The 17537-nt window shown below is 39.2% G+C and overlaps 1 protein-coding gene across 1 annotated transcript in view; it reads right to left on the reverse strand.

Annotated features, from left to right (window-relative positions):
* The window catches only part of LOC139687582 (calphotin-like), a 105928-nt gene that overhangs the window by 64683 nt on the left and 23708 nt on the right, over positions 1 to 17537 (reverse strand). Inside the window, exons 2-3 of the mRNA XM_071584799.1 lie at positions 11973 to 12275; positions 11697 to 11834 (exon numbers count right to left, since the gene is read on the reverse strand). Coding sequence (XP_071440900.1) covers positions 11697 to 11834; positions 11973 to 12275 — 441 coding nt within the window. The remainder of the gene's footprint in view (positions 1 to 11696; positions 11835 to 11972; positions 12276 to 17537) is intronic.

Consider the following 17537-nt stretch of genomic DNA (forward strand, 5'->3'; position numbering starts at 1 on the left):
AGAATTATACCGCGTATCTATAGTAACTCATCAATCATATTTAAGTTTACTCGTGGAGTTATCATACAGGTGAATGAATTTAGGGGATATAATATGTTAAAAACGGTTTTTTTTTAATCGAGGACACTGTTTTTATCGAGGTTTTAATAAGATCTTTTACCTTATGTGAACGTTCGTAATTATCAATTATCGTTAAAATAAGATATTTTCTACTACTTTCTTAGGAAAAACAATGGTATAGTTATTGCGGAAAAACAAAGAAATTAATTATTTAGATTGCCAGTGTAACTAATATTCTGAAAAAGGTTAGATTAGTGGCGGACATTAGTGATATAATTGCAATGCACCCTATTTTCTATAATTTACATGGTTCCATATATTTTATTTTGAGTTAAAGACTTTTGTTGACCTGAATAAACGAACTATAGCTTTTAGGTTAACTACCAAGGCACTATCAATATAATCTAGAGATATCTATAGAGGTTAAATTGCATTAATAATTATTCATTGACTTCATATAAATTGAGCAGTTTAATTTGGTCAATTTTAGTGATAAGTAATGGATTCATCTTTTGAAATGCATTTAGAGTAATCAAAATGTAAGAGAATAGAACCACCTAATGTGAGAAAATAACATTTATTTTCTAATTTGGCTTTGGCGAATTTAAGAACTTTATTTCTATTATATTTGTTTGATTTTCGTCAATGCGCCTAAGTTAGCCATGTTAAACCTCTTATACCTTTCATTAAATTTCTCAAAACACATAAGTCATTCCCAAGTTCACCAAATTTATGGGGTAATTGATTTTCAACTCATCAAATAAGGTTTTGCGTATATTTGGAAAATATGAAAAGAAAAAGCAAGGTATTAATAACTACTACTCTGTAATCAACAACTGAAGGATAAATTATTGTTTCAATGGCGTAGCTTAAACATATTTACGGAATTAATATCGTTAGCCGTCACCGGATAGGTGTTTTTTTGCCTCTAAACATATGTACTCCGTCTGTTGAGTATGAGCTAATATTCTGTAAGTATACCGTAAAATAATATTGAATTCTTACCGGTAGGTAATTTAGCACAGCCTTCTTACTCATATTGGGGTTTTATTACCGTAGTTTAACTCCTACAAGGAAGCTTATTTTTAGACTGGTCATCCAGAAGATGACAAGCTTGGCATGGATTTCTCATTCAGTTTATCGACAGCTAGAGAAATTGTCGACATGGACGGGAAACTCTATTTTATACTTTCTTTGGGAAATCAACGATTTTGGCCGAATTTTACTAAGTTTCCTCAAAGCCGCGTTTTCGTCTAACGTAGTATTGATTGACCTTTGCTGTTGATCACTCAGTATAATAATAATTTTTATGAATTGAAGTGGTATATTTGAGACATCAATTTAATTATTTTGAAATCTATGATTCTTACTATTCCTCGAATAATTCGGTAAGAATGGCTTAACATGAGCTAGGTATTTGAATAATTAGTGGAATATACATTTATATGCCGAATTTAAATTTAGAATTACCTCTTGTATTCTACTTGTAGAATTGGTCTACAGGACAACAAATTTAAATAATTATTTGAACAAATGCTACACAGTAAAGAAGTTAAGCATTATGTCTTGCTTTTAACTAACGCAAATTATCAATTTAATGACTTTTCTTTAAAAGGACTTCAATAAGCTCGAATAATGAAAAAAATTGGAGATGTTACTGGATCTAAACATCATTCAACAAGAATGAACTTCTAAAGTATACATTGTTTTTCTTTTACATTTTTTAAGTCACATACTATAATTTGTTTTGTTTTAAATGAAAAAATAGATTAGAAATTCTAGCGACAGTTCATTTCTTTATCATCTGGTGAGCAGTTTATTTATGCATATTTAAAAAGGTATCCTTTGGTCATCCTAGCCACATTTTTTCCATAGCGATATAAACTAATGTACATACGTAACCTATTAAGCTAAACGTTATTCTTTGCACCATATCTACTCTCAACCTCATAAGGTACTACTACCTACTCATCCACCCTTTCATTCACAGCAAGATGGCTTTTTTCCTGTTGTATCCTGACCATTTATTCAACTTCTTATAGATCGTGTGTAGTTTTCATGCCTCTGGAATTCCTCAATTCCTCCTTATGTTGTTTCCCCCACTTTTCCGTGTTAGTATTAATTGATTCTCGTACTTGCTAATTGTATATGAAATACCATGATCCGATTATAACAGTTGAGGTCCTCTTCTGAGTCTTTCCTTCTTGTCCTGTTGATTTGAATCTGCTAGGGTTTCGTAAAAAGACGACTGTGTCCACCCCCCTGCCGGTCTTTGGAACTTACTCGGCGTGCCGAGTGCCGTAAATGCCAGGGTTCATAACCCTCATGCTTCCTTTCATCGTGGATTCGTGAGTCAATAATAAAGGTGATTTCCGTTGTTTTCCCTTCCAGTGTTTTTAACTTGACACTGCTTAAATTACCGTCCCGCTGGTACCCTATGCCTTCCCAGATACGGAGACTGCGCCGTGTGGGTTACCTTTCGTCTGGCTCCTTTCGCCAGGCGTCTGGGGTCACCCTACAACCACACATTGGTCAAAGGCTCGTGCTATTTGAGCCCTTGAACATCTAAATACCTTCCACTACGCTGACGTTCTGGTGGTAGTAGTCTATATTAAATATATGAATTATTTCTATCATTTATAGGTAACAAGAAGAGAGATTATCTATTATTTCTTCTCCTGCTACCTGTTAAACATTTTTTATTATTTGCGTCAGAAAGCTTTCTGTTGCGTAAGCAAATCTAACGAATATGCATGGTTGTTAAGGGCTCATAAAACGTCACATCAGCAAAATTATTGCTTATATTGAAATGGCGTCTAAAACTAAAATTATTTTAAAAATATGAATAGTTTCGGAATTCGACGAAGTTTTGCAAAGATTCCATGCCCCTAATATTTTGAGTTTTCTTCATTCCATTCTTTAATCTTGAACCACTTTGAGACAATCAACGAATTTTCATCAATAAATTAGTTCCTACCATGAAAAAAACATTGGTCTGTTTCCATTGTATGATTTCCATATTTATTAATGCAGTTCCCGTAATTCGAATGCGTAAACAATCATTCCTGTGAGAAATGTCATGAAAACTAGGGGCCAGTCTTTTAATTAGTTTTTCCTGATCAAACCTCGAGACGCTAATTTTATCAATAATAAATTTAACTTGTAATAATTGGATAATCACTGAATATACTTGGGTCGTTCAATAATTCATCGGAAACTCCAAGATATGGCGGTCGTAATATCGGAAAATATTTGCGTTCAGTAAGCCACGTCTCTCATTACACTGCTGTTAGGGATAATATCCATCAAATCCACCATATCTAATTTAAGGATATATTCATCATACAGTATCATATCATTAATCAAATGGAGCAACAAACTTCTGTTTATTTAGAAATATGGAAAAAAATGAGTTTCGTGCGGTGATTTAACGCTTCTATTTAAAAACCCTAACACCGAAAGAAATCAAAACCGAGTAATGATTCTTTTAAAAACTGGGATGAGTATAGAAGATGGAATTTGGAAGAATTAACAGGAGCGACAAGAAAGGAGCATCAGCAGACTTTGTGAAAAGTTATAAGTGACGACAGGAAGCTGGATACCAGGAAGTAAAAAATTAAGCCTGTAAAAAAGGATATCGAAAGCCGAAAGCGAAACTATGGGAACAGTAAATAGAAAAAGGACAAGAAAACCACGGATTACGACTCAGAGATACGTGAGGGTATAATGGAAGAAGATATTCACAAAGCTATGTTGAAAGAAGTTTTTGGAGTTAAATAATAAACTGAGGTTAGAAAAAACGGAGCTAAAAATATGGTGAAGACGCATTACGAAAATATGGAAAGTTTACGAAGGAAGGGTGAAATTAATGCGCTATTCAGGAAGGTTGAAGCCAGTGTTAGGAAGAAAAAATGAAAAATCTAGGAAAACAATCAAACATGATTCAGGAAAAATATAAGTTGAACCAGAAAAGATCCAAGGGAGATGGAAGGAATATATAGGAAAACTATGGTAAAGGCATTAGGTCAGTAATGATTGACATAGAAAGAGAATACGGTACACATTAGGATAGCTTAGGTCCAGGCTTACTCGATAATGAGAAAGAAACGGCATTAAAGCAATTGATATCAAAAATACCGCGGGAGTAGAAAAAAATTCCCGCGGAACTACTTAACGATTTAAATAAATGTGGTGGGAAGAGTTTTTATGGACTAATTCGTAAAATTTATAAGGGAGGAATTTGTCCGGAAGACTTCGTCAATTGCGTGTTAGTTCCTATTGTAAAAAAGGGAAAGGGAAAAATAAATGTGAAAGGGAAAATATAAATATGCGAAGACCACAGAACAATAGATTAAGCTTTCGCACGCAGCTAAAATGGTTCTCAGGGTAATTAACAAAAGGATTGAGAACAGTGCAAATGATTAATTAGGATATGATGAATTTGGCTTCAGGAAGGGGAGAGACACGCGTGATGCCAAAGCAGTAATGAGTCACCTATTGCGAGGTACATAGAAGACAATCAGGATGTATTTGACTGCTTCTTAGATTCCGAAAGGACGTTTGATATGGGGAATTCGGTAGAATTAATGAATGTATTGTAGAAAATAGGAGTAGATTGGAGTGATAGGAAGCTTATTCCTAATCTATACATTTCTAAGACTCCTCAGATGCGATTGAGGGATGGAGTTTCCAGTGTTGGGAAGCGGAGTAAGGTAGGGTGGTCCATTATCATCTGTGCTGTTTAATGTATCTGTGGAGGAAATAGTAAAAGAAACATGAGAAGAACGGAAGAAAGGGTTGAAAGTCGGCGGGGAATCCATAAAATCAGTAAGGTATGCTAATGATCAAGCTGCAGTTTGTCCATCAGCCAAGGGGTTGCAAGCTTTGCCGACTGCATTAGAAAGCCAGTGTCCCATATAGGACGACAAAAAATGTAAACAAGCAAAGTTAATGCGATTTTCCTCGAAGAAGAAAGTAAGGCCAAAATGGCCTTTTGAATGTCAAAATGTGAATTCATAAAATAGAGCAGGTAGAAAATCTTGCGTAGCTTTTTAGCGTAGTATTTTGGCCCATAATGGTCAAAGTAGGAGGGTCATAAAACAAAGAATTCCGTTAGGCAAAGATGCTTTAACCAGAGGGAATGAATTGATGCTAAGGATGCTAAGAAAAGGCTCGTTAAGGAGAAAAGTAATGTACGGGGTATATGGTCATTGAAGCAGGCTGACTGGCGTGTATTGGAGGCTTTTGAATTGTGGGTGTGGAGAAAGCTTCTGAAATATACGTAACAGGCAAATACGCCGTAATTGCATTCATTATCCCTCTCTATTAGTGATTTCAATATTGCAATAATAACGCGCGTGCCTCTCCCCATCCTGGACCCAAACTGATAATCCTCATCAAGTAATCATTTACCTTGATCGCCATCTTTTTGTTGATGATCCTGAGAACCGCTTTGGCTGCGTGGGAAATCAAACTTATTGTTCTGTAGCCCTCACATAATGTACCTTTTTCGGAATAGGAACTAACACTGATCTCATAAAGTCTCCCTTCCAGATGACTTCCTCTTATTAGATGCTACGAATCAGTCCATACATACTCTTCCTCCCACATTTTCCTAAATTTTTTAGTATTTCCGCCGGTATATTATTTGATTTCCTCTCCCTTAATACCCTTTTTATCTCACCATTCAGTATGACTGGGCTTAAGCTATCTTCATCTACGTCATATTCTTTTTCTATGTCTAAGCTTATTGGCCTAAGTTCTTCTATATATTCTTCCGTGTCTATGGGATCTTTTCTGTTTCAACTATTATCTTACACGACTTATCTCTGTTTACACAGATTTTTCCTTCTTACTTCCCGATAGTGTTTTAACCTTCTCGCCCATTGCAACAAGTTCACCCTTCCTCCGCAAACTTCTCGTATCCCCCACTGGGTCTTCCACCTTGTTCGTTTTGCTCAATTAGTCACCCGTCTCCATTAATTATTTAACTCTTTGTAATTTCTTCTACCTATCTCTGTAGTTACATTATTCCATTTTCATTCCTCATCTATATTTCTTATCATCTCATCCGTGATCCACGATATCCTGGTCCTTTTCCCATTACCAGTTCCTATGGTTTATTTTGCGGCTTTTGATATTCTTTTTTTTATATATTTCCATTTTTCCTCGAAAGTACTTAGCTCATTTCCCTCATGCATGATTTTCTCGACGGCCTGCTGTTACTCCTACCTTGTCATTTCAGTCAATGCTTCCACACTCTATTTCCTAGCCTACTACCCCTGGCTTATCGTTTTGAATCGGACGCTACACTTCACTAAATTGTGATGAGAGTCCACATGCACTCCAGGGAAACTCGGCGCATTGATCACAAGGTTCCTAAATATGTGCCTAACTGACACATTTCTGATTCACCTGGCATTTTCAAAGTGTGCCTACGTATATAGTGATGTTAAAACCAAGCGTTCATTATGCTGAAGCTTGTTCTCCTGCAGAACTTAATTGATTTCTTCCTGTGGTCGTTCCATGTACACTTAATCATAATCCCTCACCTCATCACCATCTATTCCTTTGCCTGCCGTCAATTTCCTAGCTGCAGTAGTTTTGGGGGAGGCAACCGACAGCTAAGGTCATTTGCGCCATTAGAGATGGATGGGGAAAAAGTAAGTGTGGAACCCGGCGTCGGCATCAGCCTACTATTAACGAATCGGAAGGACGGCATACTCACTCTTGCTCTCCACAAAGCACCTCAAGTAGGGATCGGAATAATACTGAAAAATATCTGTCCTCTCCTGGATTCAAACCCTGTGAAGCCACTTCAATCCCTCATCGAATTCCTGTACCCCATCGCTATCAAATATTTCCCTGCAAGGACACACGCGATTATGCCCTCTAACTGATGGTATATCCTATCGACTTCTTCCTCCTTATGATTGCTTGGTAGAATGTATACCTGAACAATGACCAAGTTCGTCGGTTCTACTTTTATTTCTACTAGTAATATTTCATCCGTTACTTGCTATATGTTGACTACGCTTCTTCCTACCGTTTTATTCAATATTATGGCAACCCCTCGCTTGCTCTCGTCTCCTCCGCTGTATGTTACGCTATAACCATCATTCCAGAAATCTCTGCTATCCTTCCATCTCACCTTCAATAGGCCTAAAATATCTAAATTTGTAACACTACATAGACCAGACCGGAATAAGTTTCAAAACCAGAATAAATGAGCATGAAAGATGCTGGAGAACTTTTGATAAAACATCACTCCTAGCTAAGCATCTACGACAACCATCCCATTCATGTTAATTTAATCCGGAAATTCTACACTACGACAACAATGGCAAAAGACTTGATATCTTAGAGCAAATTGAAATTTCAAAAATAAATATGAATGCTATGTTAAACGACAATAATTTATAAAACCACTCTCCTCTACTCAGAATCCCATTTCCACAGCAAAAGGTGAAACTCCCTCTACTACTATTTACTCCACCCTTTGCGTATTTTCCCATCCAACCACCCCATACCCCCCAGTTTGTAGCGAATAAACCTTCCCCGATAATGTCCTTAGAATCACTTATACCTCATCCCTCAACCTGCCTCTATCCCTTAGATGTCCCTTAACCGCTTAACCCTTCTTTATTCTTCCCTCCTTCCAACCAAGTGGATACCAGCTACCTGCCGACGTCCTCTCAAATAATGACCACAAGTGCTTATTCCCCCCCTCTTTTTACCTCTCCATTTATTTAGTTTCCCTGTTTCTTTGGGTTTTCCATATTTCCCTCTTTGTCCCCACCTACCTTACTCCTCATTTTTTCTTCCCCCATACCTTCTTCAAACAGGCATAAATATGATGTATCACATGTTGAATCTTGTATTGTACCTGAAGATGGTTCGATGAACTGAAACGCGTCCTACGTTGCAAATAAATCTGAGAAAAATTGCAAATAATGTTTTTCTCATAATTCCTAAATGATGTATAAACGTGAAAGCATCACTCAATGGCCGCCCCACTGAGGTCAGATGCTTTGTCGCAGCCTCACAGTAGGATAGGCTCATTGTCCTAACATTCCACGTTCCTATTCTAACTAATTTGGTCTTCTTCTCCTGCGTCTTCTGTCCTGCTGCTGCTGGTTTTCCCTTGCAAGGGTTTCGTGGGATGACGACCGCGGAAGCCTTGCCTCCCCCGCTGCCGGGCACGTCACACGGCCGATTGGGCCGAGTCCCGTAGTTGGCAGGACTCTTATTCTCTGTAATGTTCATAATTTTAATCCTGGGAATGATAATTGAGGTGGTTTCCCGTTGCCTTCCTCAATAGTGTTTTTAATGTGAAACCATCACTTACTGGCCGCCCCACTGGGGTCAGACGCCATTGCAGCCGCCTCACTGAGGAACAGACGCTGCGTGGACTACCTTTCGTCTTGCTCCTAGCCTTTGACGTCTCTGATATGGGTGAACGTATCAAAAGCAATTATTATTGCTCCAGCTAGCACAGCTTCTAGAAGTCATCGGAACGCACAAATCCTTCCGCCACGCCAAGGTTGTAGTCCATGGGAGGGATATACGTGTACACATACAAGGTCTGTTAAATATAAAAGTACATATGCAAGTAAATATACACATACAAGTGCATATACATATCCAAGTACACACACACTATATATATATATATATATATATATATATATATATATATATATATATATATATATATATATATATATACAGGTAGTCGACTAAGTCGGTTAAAAAATTAGTGGCCGAAATTGATTCATTCACTCAAAATTCTTCAAATGAGGGCCCTTGTGTGTCCACACACCGCAGCCAGTGGATTTTCGCCTAGTACGCCTTCTGGAAGGTGTCGTTTGGAATGCTAATAAGCTGCCTCATGTCAACCTTTTCAGCATGTATTTGAAGCAGGGAAGAGGAATAAATCTAGTAGGGCAACGTCAGAGCTGTAGGATAGCTGAGGCATGCTCACGAAGCTCTTGTTAGATCCGCGGGCGAGTTTCCTTTTGTTCATCCTGTTTGAGCATCCTCGGCTCCAACTTCGCGCTCACCTTTCACATGTACATTTTTTCTATTACAAGCGAAGCAGATCACTTAAAGGGCGAAACATCAACAAGTTCATCAGAAACCATTCAAACACTTATTCTGCGATGCCTACCGATCAAAGTTTTCACTATTGCCAGATTTTTAATCATTTTTTGAGGTCGAAGGGCGTCCTGAAAGTTTGGTGTCTTCGACATCTTCTCTACCCTCCCGAAACAACTTTTGTCGCTCAAAATCACCCGTTAACGCATGGCGTTACCACCACAGCCGTCTTCACCATGTCATGAGTCTCTTTCCCAGTTTTGTCCACTTTCACGCAAAATTTGATGGCGCGGCGCCGTGTCAATAACCGGTTATTGATGGAGCGTAACAAGGTCACGTTAAAACAAAATGTAATCGAGATATGGGTTTATAAACATAACTGTTTTGGGTGAAAATGCAAAATGAGATGGGCATATGTATTTCAGCGAGTGAGCAAAAAGCAATAAGGAACGTATCATTGCAGGGTTGGGTGATATAAGGGGTCAATGGGTTCAGTAAAGGGGGAGGCGTTATGCTTGAGGAAACGTAGTGCGTAGTGAAATCTGGGGTAGGAGAAAGACAGCAATCATGTCTTTGGAATCATATTTATAGGTCAGTAATAGCATTCAACTGCCTTTCTTTCAGCATTTTAATAGTTTATTTCTTATGAAAATCAAATCTACATTCATTAGTATATATATTACTTTCTAAACTTTCAAATGTTAAGAAATGAAGCCAAACCGAAAATGCACAAAGATGTGCAAATGTAAAATACGCATATGGCGAGAAATGAATTTTCAGTAAATGTTGTTAAAGAAAATTGTTAGCCAAAAATTTTAAGCTCGATTAAATAAAAGTCGTTCACAAAAATGACATTTATTTTAATATTATTGTTTATAATGATTTTAATACTATGTCATATCGAATATTTCATTTCACGGGAATATACCAGCATATTACGTGGATTTAATGTTCGCCGTAGAAATTGAACGTTAATAGCATTGAAACCAAAGTGAATGTGTATTTTCATCAATGCGGTCATGTATCTTCATCAGGTTCTGTTCAGCTGTTGGCATCAGGACTTCAATTGATAAAACAACCAATCATATAAGGAGTAATAATTATAAGAGAAATGGTGTAATTATATTTACTGTGAGTCACGCGGTTATTTTCCCACTAAATGAAATTGCCACGTTCGTCTTGTGAATGCCTCAGAATGCCTACACTATTTTTACGCCAAGACAAAAATGTACAGTCCCTACATTCCAATGAAAATTTTATTGTTTATTCAAATAAGACTGTTATGGTTAATGTTTAAACGACATTTAGAGGCTCTGACGTAGTATGTCAATAATAAAAAATGAACATCAAACACGACAGCGCAATGAAACTGATCAATTTGTTTAACGCATAATTTAAAAAACCACGATAATTACACATGCTTCATTTATATTTGGTGCGGGATATCGTATCTAGTAATGACTATAATATTTAAAATGGAAAGGAATGTCACCCAATATGTTGAAAATTTCAGTTGAAGCTTTTACGGCGCCATTCAAAATCATTTTAGGATTTTCTTAAAATAGAAATTCTGGAATATATTGCTATTATTAGCTGAAATCTTCATGGTTTGAATGCATATGTTCATGGGTATAATATGCTATCATTATCAATCATTCAGATGGTTGAAATAAGCTTTCAAACAATTTCTTTAAAATGTAATCATTTATTTAAGAAAACATGAAATGGTTCACAGTATGAGATATGAAAATATCCAAACTGAGCATCATAAAGACATAAATTTCCAAGTAACAAATACGCCAAGCGAGAAAATGTTTTGTGATGGCCTGCGAGGTAAGGCATATTTCCGATGAAACTGTTAGCTCTGAGATGAAGGATGAAGAAGATGCATTAGTCTTGCGATAACCGAAGTGTGAAGGATGAAAAGATGGTACGGTCAAAAAGTCAGTGCAATTAGAGGGAAGATGGCGGAGGCATCTCGGGTGAGGCTGAAGAGTGGCAACGAATGGCGTAGGCTTCAATTTCCATGATTTTCCTCAAATACTTTGTTTAGACACGATGCAGTTCTTTGCCCTCTCTCTTTAGGCGTGAACATTATCTTCCGATGGAACACTTTTGAAGGCCCGAAGTATGTTTCAGCCACTCAATTCAACGTTTTGCCCTCCGTGAACATAACTCCCGTTTTTTTGAGCGAAGCGCGTCAAATCCGACCGATATTTGGTGATTTTGGTCATTGCAGGAGCCTCACGTAGATCAGCTCCTACCCCGCAACCGGATGCCTCGCCCTTCCCCGCAACTAGGAACCAAGGTGGTGATGGTGGTGATGGTAATGGCCGCGTAGCCTGGTGTCTCCATCAGTGGTGCCCGCCATACCCTCCGCCGTAGCCGCCGCCGAAACCTCCGCCGTAGCCGCCGCCATAGCCGCCGCCATAGCCGCCGCCATAGCCGCCGCCGTAGCCGCCCTCGAAACCTCCTCCCTCATGGCCGTGCCCGTGGATGAAGACGGGGACTTTCTTGTAGATGGGAACGGGGTGTGGCACTGGGACCTTGACAGGAACCTGAACGGGGACTGGGTAGGGCTTGGGGACGTGCACGGGCACGGGGTGTGGCACGGGCACCTTGACGGGGATGTGAACGGGGTACGGGACCTTCTTCTCCACGGGGTAAGGGACGGGCTTCTCGACGGGGACGGGGTACGGCTTCACCACGGGCACGGGGTAGGGCTTCTCGACGGGGTACGGGACTGGGTGCGGCACGGGCACGCCAACCTTCTTCACCACGGGCACGGGTACTGGATGCGGCACGGGATAGGGCACTTCTTTGGTGATGGTGATGGTCTTGTGCTCGTGGCCTCCGCCGTAGCCCCCGAATCCACCTCCTAATCCGCCTCCGTATCCGCCTCCGTATCCACCTCCGTATCCACCCCCAAATCCGCCACCGTATCCGCCTCCGAATCCGCCGCCGTGGCCAAGGTCTCCACCGTAGAATCCTCCGCCGCCGTGGCCAAGACCTCCGTAGCCGAGGCCGAAGAGGCCTCGCTTCTCCTGCTGCTTGCTGTCCTTCTTCGCGTCTTCGGAAGACGCGAAGGCGACTGCCGCAGCCAGGAAAAAGGCTAATGTCTAGGGATAGAAGAAGAGTGGCGTTACATTTTCACCCACACAGCGATTTCCCACCCGATGCTGGGTTTCTGGCACCCCTGTACATATGTTATACCCTATGTGCATACGAATCACTTTAAACCAATGTATGTGCACTGCTCTATTCCGCGATATTACATTTATCATGCGCCTCTCTATATTTTCAAAACATTATAGCCATAAAATTAATTGAAAATATAAAAATACGAAGTCATAATTGGAGCGCTATTTGGTATCACTATTTTGTACAATTTTCTTCCTACGTTAATCTTAACATATAAGTTTGAAATGAGAAGCAATGTGATGATTTTTGTGCTCACCACTTCGAAGTATCCTCGAGACATTTTTTTCAAAGAATCGAATTTTCTGCCCGAAGAAGTATGATAAACATGACATGAAGTATGTTACTGGCCCTTATTTTAAGGATAACATGAAATCGATATTTATTGTACAGCCTTCTCTTTTGTTACAGTCAATCAAAACTTGGTGGCGAGAGGCAACGTAGATAGATAATGTCGTGGCGCAATAGTGGCGTGCCGTAATGTATTCTTTTTTAATTTTTCCTAAGATTCGGGCGATGTGTTACAGATTTCAAACCGAGTAAAATATATATGATAGATACTGACCTATCTTCGAATAAAAAGTTTACTTTTAATCCAGGTTTCAACCATTAAACATCATCAATAACAATAACGTTGAAATCTGGGTCGCGAGTAAAGTTATATTTGTGGAGAATGGCATTCTATGATACCAATAAATAATGAAATAGAATACGGCATGTTTTGGAATGCATTAAATTGGATACATTTTTGGCATACATTAGATTCGAAATCAAGAGTTTTAATTAAAAGGAAATTAATAATGCTGTAAAACGTCTCACAATTGAATTAAAGGATAACAGGTTTCGTCGTTCCACATCGTTTATTAGGGAGAATATGAAAATACGCAGATAACGACTCGTCGTCAGAGAGGGTGGCGATGGTGGGAATGGGGAGGGAGATGGCGTAAAAAGAAAGTTGGAATCGTTGCGGTGGGGTGCTAGCAGGAATGAGATTAAGTGGGAAGACCCGATGCAGGCAATCGCGCCACATTCCGTTCGCGGCAAGAAATGCTTGACCTTTAGATTCATAACATATGTTGACGACGACGGAATAGCATAAAGCGGTTTAACCGTATTTAAGTCTTTTGGCAAATTACAAATGTTTTGCTATATTTCAAATGCAAAAATCAGCGAAAGCATGCGTTACAGAACAAGTATATGTATATCTTGAAGAAGGGTAGATTGCTGCTCTTACGTTTAAAGAACCTAAGGTTGCAAATAAGGAAACGGTTCATCAAACCGTTCGATTGGCACTCTACCCATCCGAGAGACATGGAACAGTGGAAAAAGGGGCAGCGAAGAATAGAAACCATTGAAGTATGCTGCCAAAGATGAGAACTATAAAGATTTAATGGCAAAGTGAGGGACGGGAAAATATATAGAAAATGAAAAACCATATGGGAAGTCTCCGGAAACTAAGAACTGGGTCAATTGAACGCTCGTTGAAGCACATTGGATTCATTAGAAACATAGTAGAAGGAAAAGTTGAATGGAAGCTGCCGCGAGGAAAACCAAGAGGTAATATATGTGTATGATAAACCAAGGGCGAAAAACAGAAAAGTAATCGGGGGTGAGGGAATTAACTCTAAATAGAGAAAAATGGAGTGCTACAGTAAATCAACCTTGAATCTAATTTGGTCTTTAAATTACTACATTTTTACGACTGATTGTCCACTCTTTGATATGTCTCGCACTTTATTCGAAATTATTCGATATTATAACTGCCTTCAACAACGATAGGTGAAATGCCCACAAAAAGAAATTTATCTCGAATTATATTCTTTCTCTAGATGAAGTTATGTTTCTACAGATATATTTGTGAAACTAATAACCACAAGATAACATCATTAACGGAAATTTTAATTGAGCAAAATTGTGTGATGAAAATAACTGAAATCCGTAGTAATCTCCGAAAACATCTTAGTCTTAAAAATTAATACAGGTGAATAGAGGTTTAGAGAGTTAGAGAAATCTGTGCCACTGTGAAGCTGCGGGAAATGAGCCTCGCGAAATCAATTCCTCAAATACAGAAACTCGACAAGTGTAAAAGTACTTATGAATTAGAGCATATAGAGGTCTTCATTACTTCTTGTTACAAATGAATAAAATTTTGTCTTGAAAATTTTGAAACTCCAGTTGTGATCAACTCCTGAATCACTTTAATGTCTTTGGGCATAAATAAGTATTCAGATAGTCACCACCAGAGATGTTCTTAAATAGCTGGACACGCGTACTTGTTTTAGAAATTAAGTTCTCATAATTTTCCCCTAATTGACCAGCGACAACTTCTGCCCGTAAAATTTTCACTCCAAGTGGAGCGAACAAGATCTCTGGAAAACTCAGTCTCTCCAAGAAACAAAGAGGACAAGTGTGTTAACTGCTTCTGAAAAATGCACTTAAATTTCTCCGACTGGGAATGAGACTATGTGAATACAGAAAGCTACCTTCACAGAGTAACCTCCTAAATACTCGGCAACGTTAGTGCGACACTTAGTAGTTAGAATCAAACTTTAAAAAGTGCGTAGTGATGAATTTTTGGAATGAGAGCAGTTCCCACCCTAATACCTACTAGCACCTGGTGTGCATCAGGAATAGCGAAATAGAAAATATAGACTCGATTAAATACTTAGGCGTTTCCCTCACTCACGACCTCTCCTGGGTGAAACATATACGGGGACTATGTGGACAAGCTAACAAAAATTAGGATTTATAGGAAGAGTGTTGGGTAAATGTGACGAAAATTTTAAAGAGAAATGTAATCTTTCGCAGGTTAGGCCTCATTTAGAATATGCTGCAAGTATATGGGATACTCACGAAGTTGGATTGATGGCAGAATTAAATCACACGCAGCCTAGAGGAGCTAGATTTGGAAAACGTCGTTATGGCAGACCGAGTGGCTTAACGAAATTATTGGAGGAACTAGGTTGAGAATCGCTCACGCAGCAAAGGTTGAATTGCAGATTAAATCACTTGCGTAAACAAGAAGGTGAGCCACCCTAGCGGTGGCTCGCAGGGCACTATGCAAATAAAAAGTTATTCAATTAAATCAGTCATTGATCCCTAAATACCTAAACATGGATATGTTTAGGTATTTTAGCATAAACTCACGGGTGCACCTATTTTAAGACGCCCTTGACGGTGCTCTTCGTAGCTGGGAAATTTCAAACTTATCGAAAGTGTTACTTCGGCGTGATTCGTTGACCATTTGGATTCGTTGACCATTTGAATACTGAGCACAGATTCAAGTCTACCTGATTCATTTGGTTACCCTCCACGAAGCTCAGATTGGGCCACTGGGTGTGGTTATATTTTACTTAGTTCTATCTGGGTTGACCATTGATAAGATGCATCATTTAACGCACCACAGACTAAAGCCTCATTAGATGATATTTAATTTCAGAAAAGTGAAATCGACCTTAGAAGGCCATAAAAATGTAGATTAGAAAGGATTTTCGGTTTTACTATCCGGTTTCATTTTATGGTTTTTATGATGCCTTTCGAAAGTCTTTCCGATTCGTTCGATATACATTAACAATGATAATTGATACGTATTTAATCTTCTTAAATCCATTGTTTTTACCTCAAATTCCAAATACTCTATACATATTCCTATTGGGTTTATATGATTTTCCTTCCTTCTTAACCCTCCTTCCTGTGACTGATTGCGATTGATCAGAAACCCTTTTAGGCTTCTTTAACTTAACTTTGAATAATACTATATTTACTGATGTAAGGGAACGTGAGGTAAAGAAAAGGATACGAGCAATTCGGAAAAACAATTTTGGTTATCGAAATTAGAGTATTTGACATTTCCGCTGCTCCCAGATAGCCTATTGCCAGTGCATAGTTCTTAAATAATGAATCTTCAAGTAATTAATTTAAACAATAACTAATTTTTGGAAGAAGCTATAGAAGCCAATATGCCATGAATTTTGTATAAATTATTAATGATAATGATTGCAGCAGCAGTATAAGTTACATGAGTTTCGTTTTATACTTTCCCTACCCCGGGAAGTAACGGCGCCATAGTTATTTATGTATGAGAGAATGAGTTAGATGTTGTGTTTAGGCTTACGATGAGAATGGCTTGCGAATTAATAATATTTCAATGCTAAAAACTCCATAAGAGTAAATTGTAATAATGAAATAGTAATATAAGTAAATTAAGGAGATTAATGTATGAATAACTAAGATCCATGATTTTTACTTATACCGCGTTAGGACTTTGCTCAAAACGGTCCAAAATCCTTCGTTACTGAATAGAGCAGCTTTGGATAAAAGTTACCGCGGCCCCAAAGGCCTTCAATCCCAAAAGACCCTAAGATGTCTTAGAGAGTTAGTAATCCGTTTTGGTGGGAATGGTCGTCGCTTACCAGGAGCTTCATGGCAGACGGTGTCTTCTTCTCCACGGGGTGAGACTGTGGATTCGGAAGATGGAGTGACGAGTGCAGCGCGGATGGCTCTTTTTATAACGCCCGCCTCTGATTTGCTTCGCTTCCCCCGAACCCTTTCCCTCTCGAACCAACACCCCCACCGCCCTCACCCCCTCCCATCTTAGCCGCCTCCCATTCACTTTGGGGAGGAGAGGAGTCGCTCGCGGGACTTTCGCCGCTTTGGCGTCCGGGGGCGTGGGGAGGGGGTCCGAAAGGGGGGTGCGGCGGGGAGAGGAGGGGGAGGAAATGAGAAAAGGGATGTGGCGCTCGGCCGGAGGCGTGGCGGGGGTGGAGAGTGGTGGGCAATGCCCGGAGGAGGAGAGTTGCATTTTCGCCCGCGCGAGAACCGCCGTCCGACTCATTATTCCATTCCATCACCTAAACGTAGAACGTAATCTACGCACTGTAATAGTACATGGTCATGCTACATGACCACTGAGAGCATTTCAGTGCTGACATGACTCCAAGAATTGCATATCGCTTTTATATTTATTTACATTTACGTTGCACCCTGCAATCCACCGCCGGGGTTAGTGCCAGGGGGTGACTAAACACCAGACAACATTTGACCTAAAATATTCCCCCCCTATCGCTGTCGGACAATCTTATTCTAATCCCTTATCGTTCTTTGGAAAAAGGACATTTTTGTGTCTCTCTTTAAAGCACTTAATCTCTCAAATTCTATTTGCATGGTCTGTCATACCATAATAA

The sequence above is a fragment of the Hetaerina americana genome, unplaced genomic scaffold, assembly GCF_022747635.1.
Source record: "Hetaerina americana unplaced genomic scaffold, ioHetAmer1.1.p SCAF_2, whole genome shotgun sequence".
In the NCBI taxonomy this organism is placed as follows: Eukaryota; Metazoa; Arthropoda; class Insecta; order Odonata; family Calopterygidae; genus Hetaerina; species Hetaerina americana.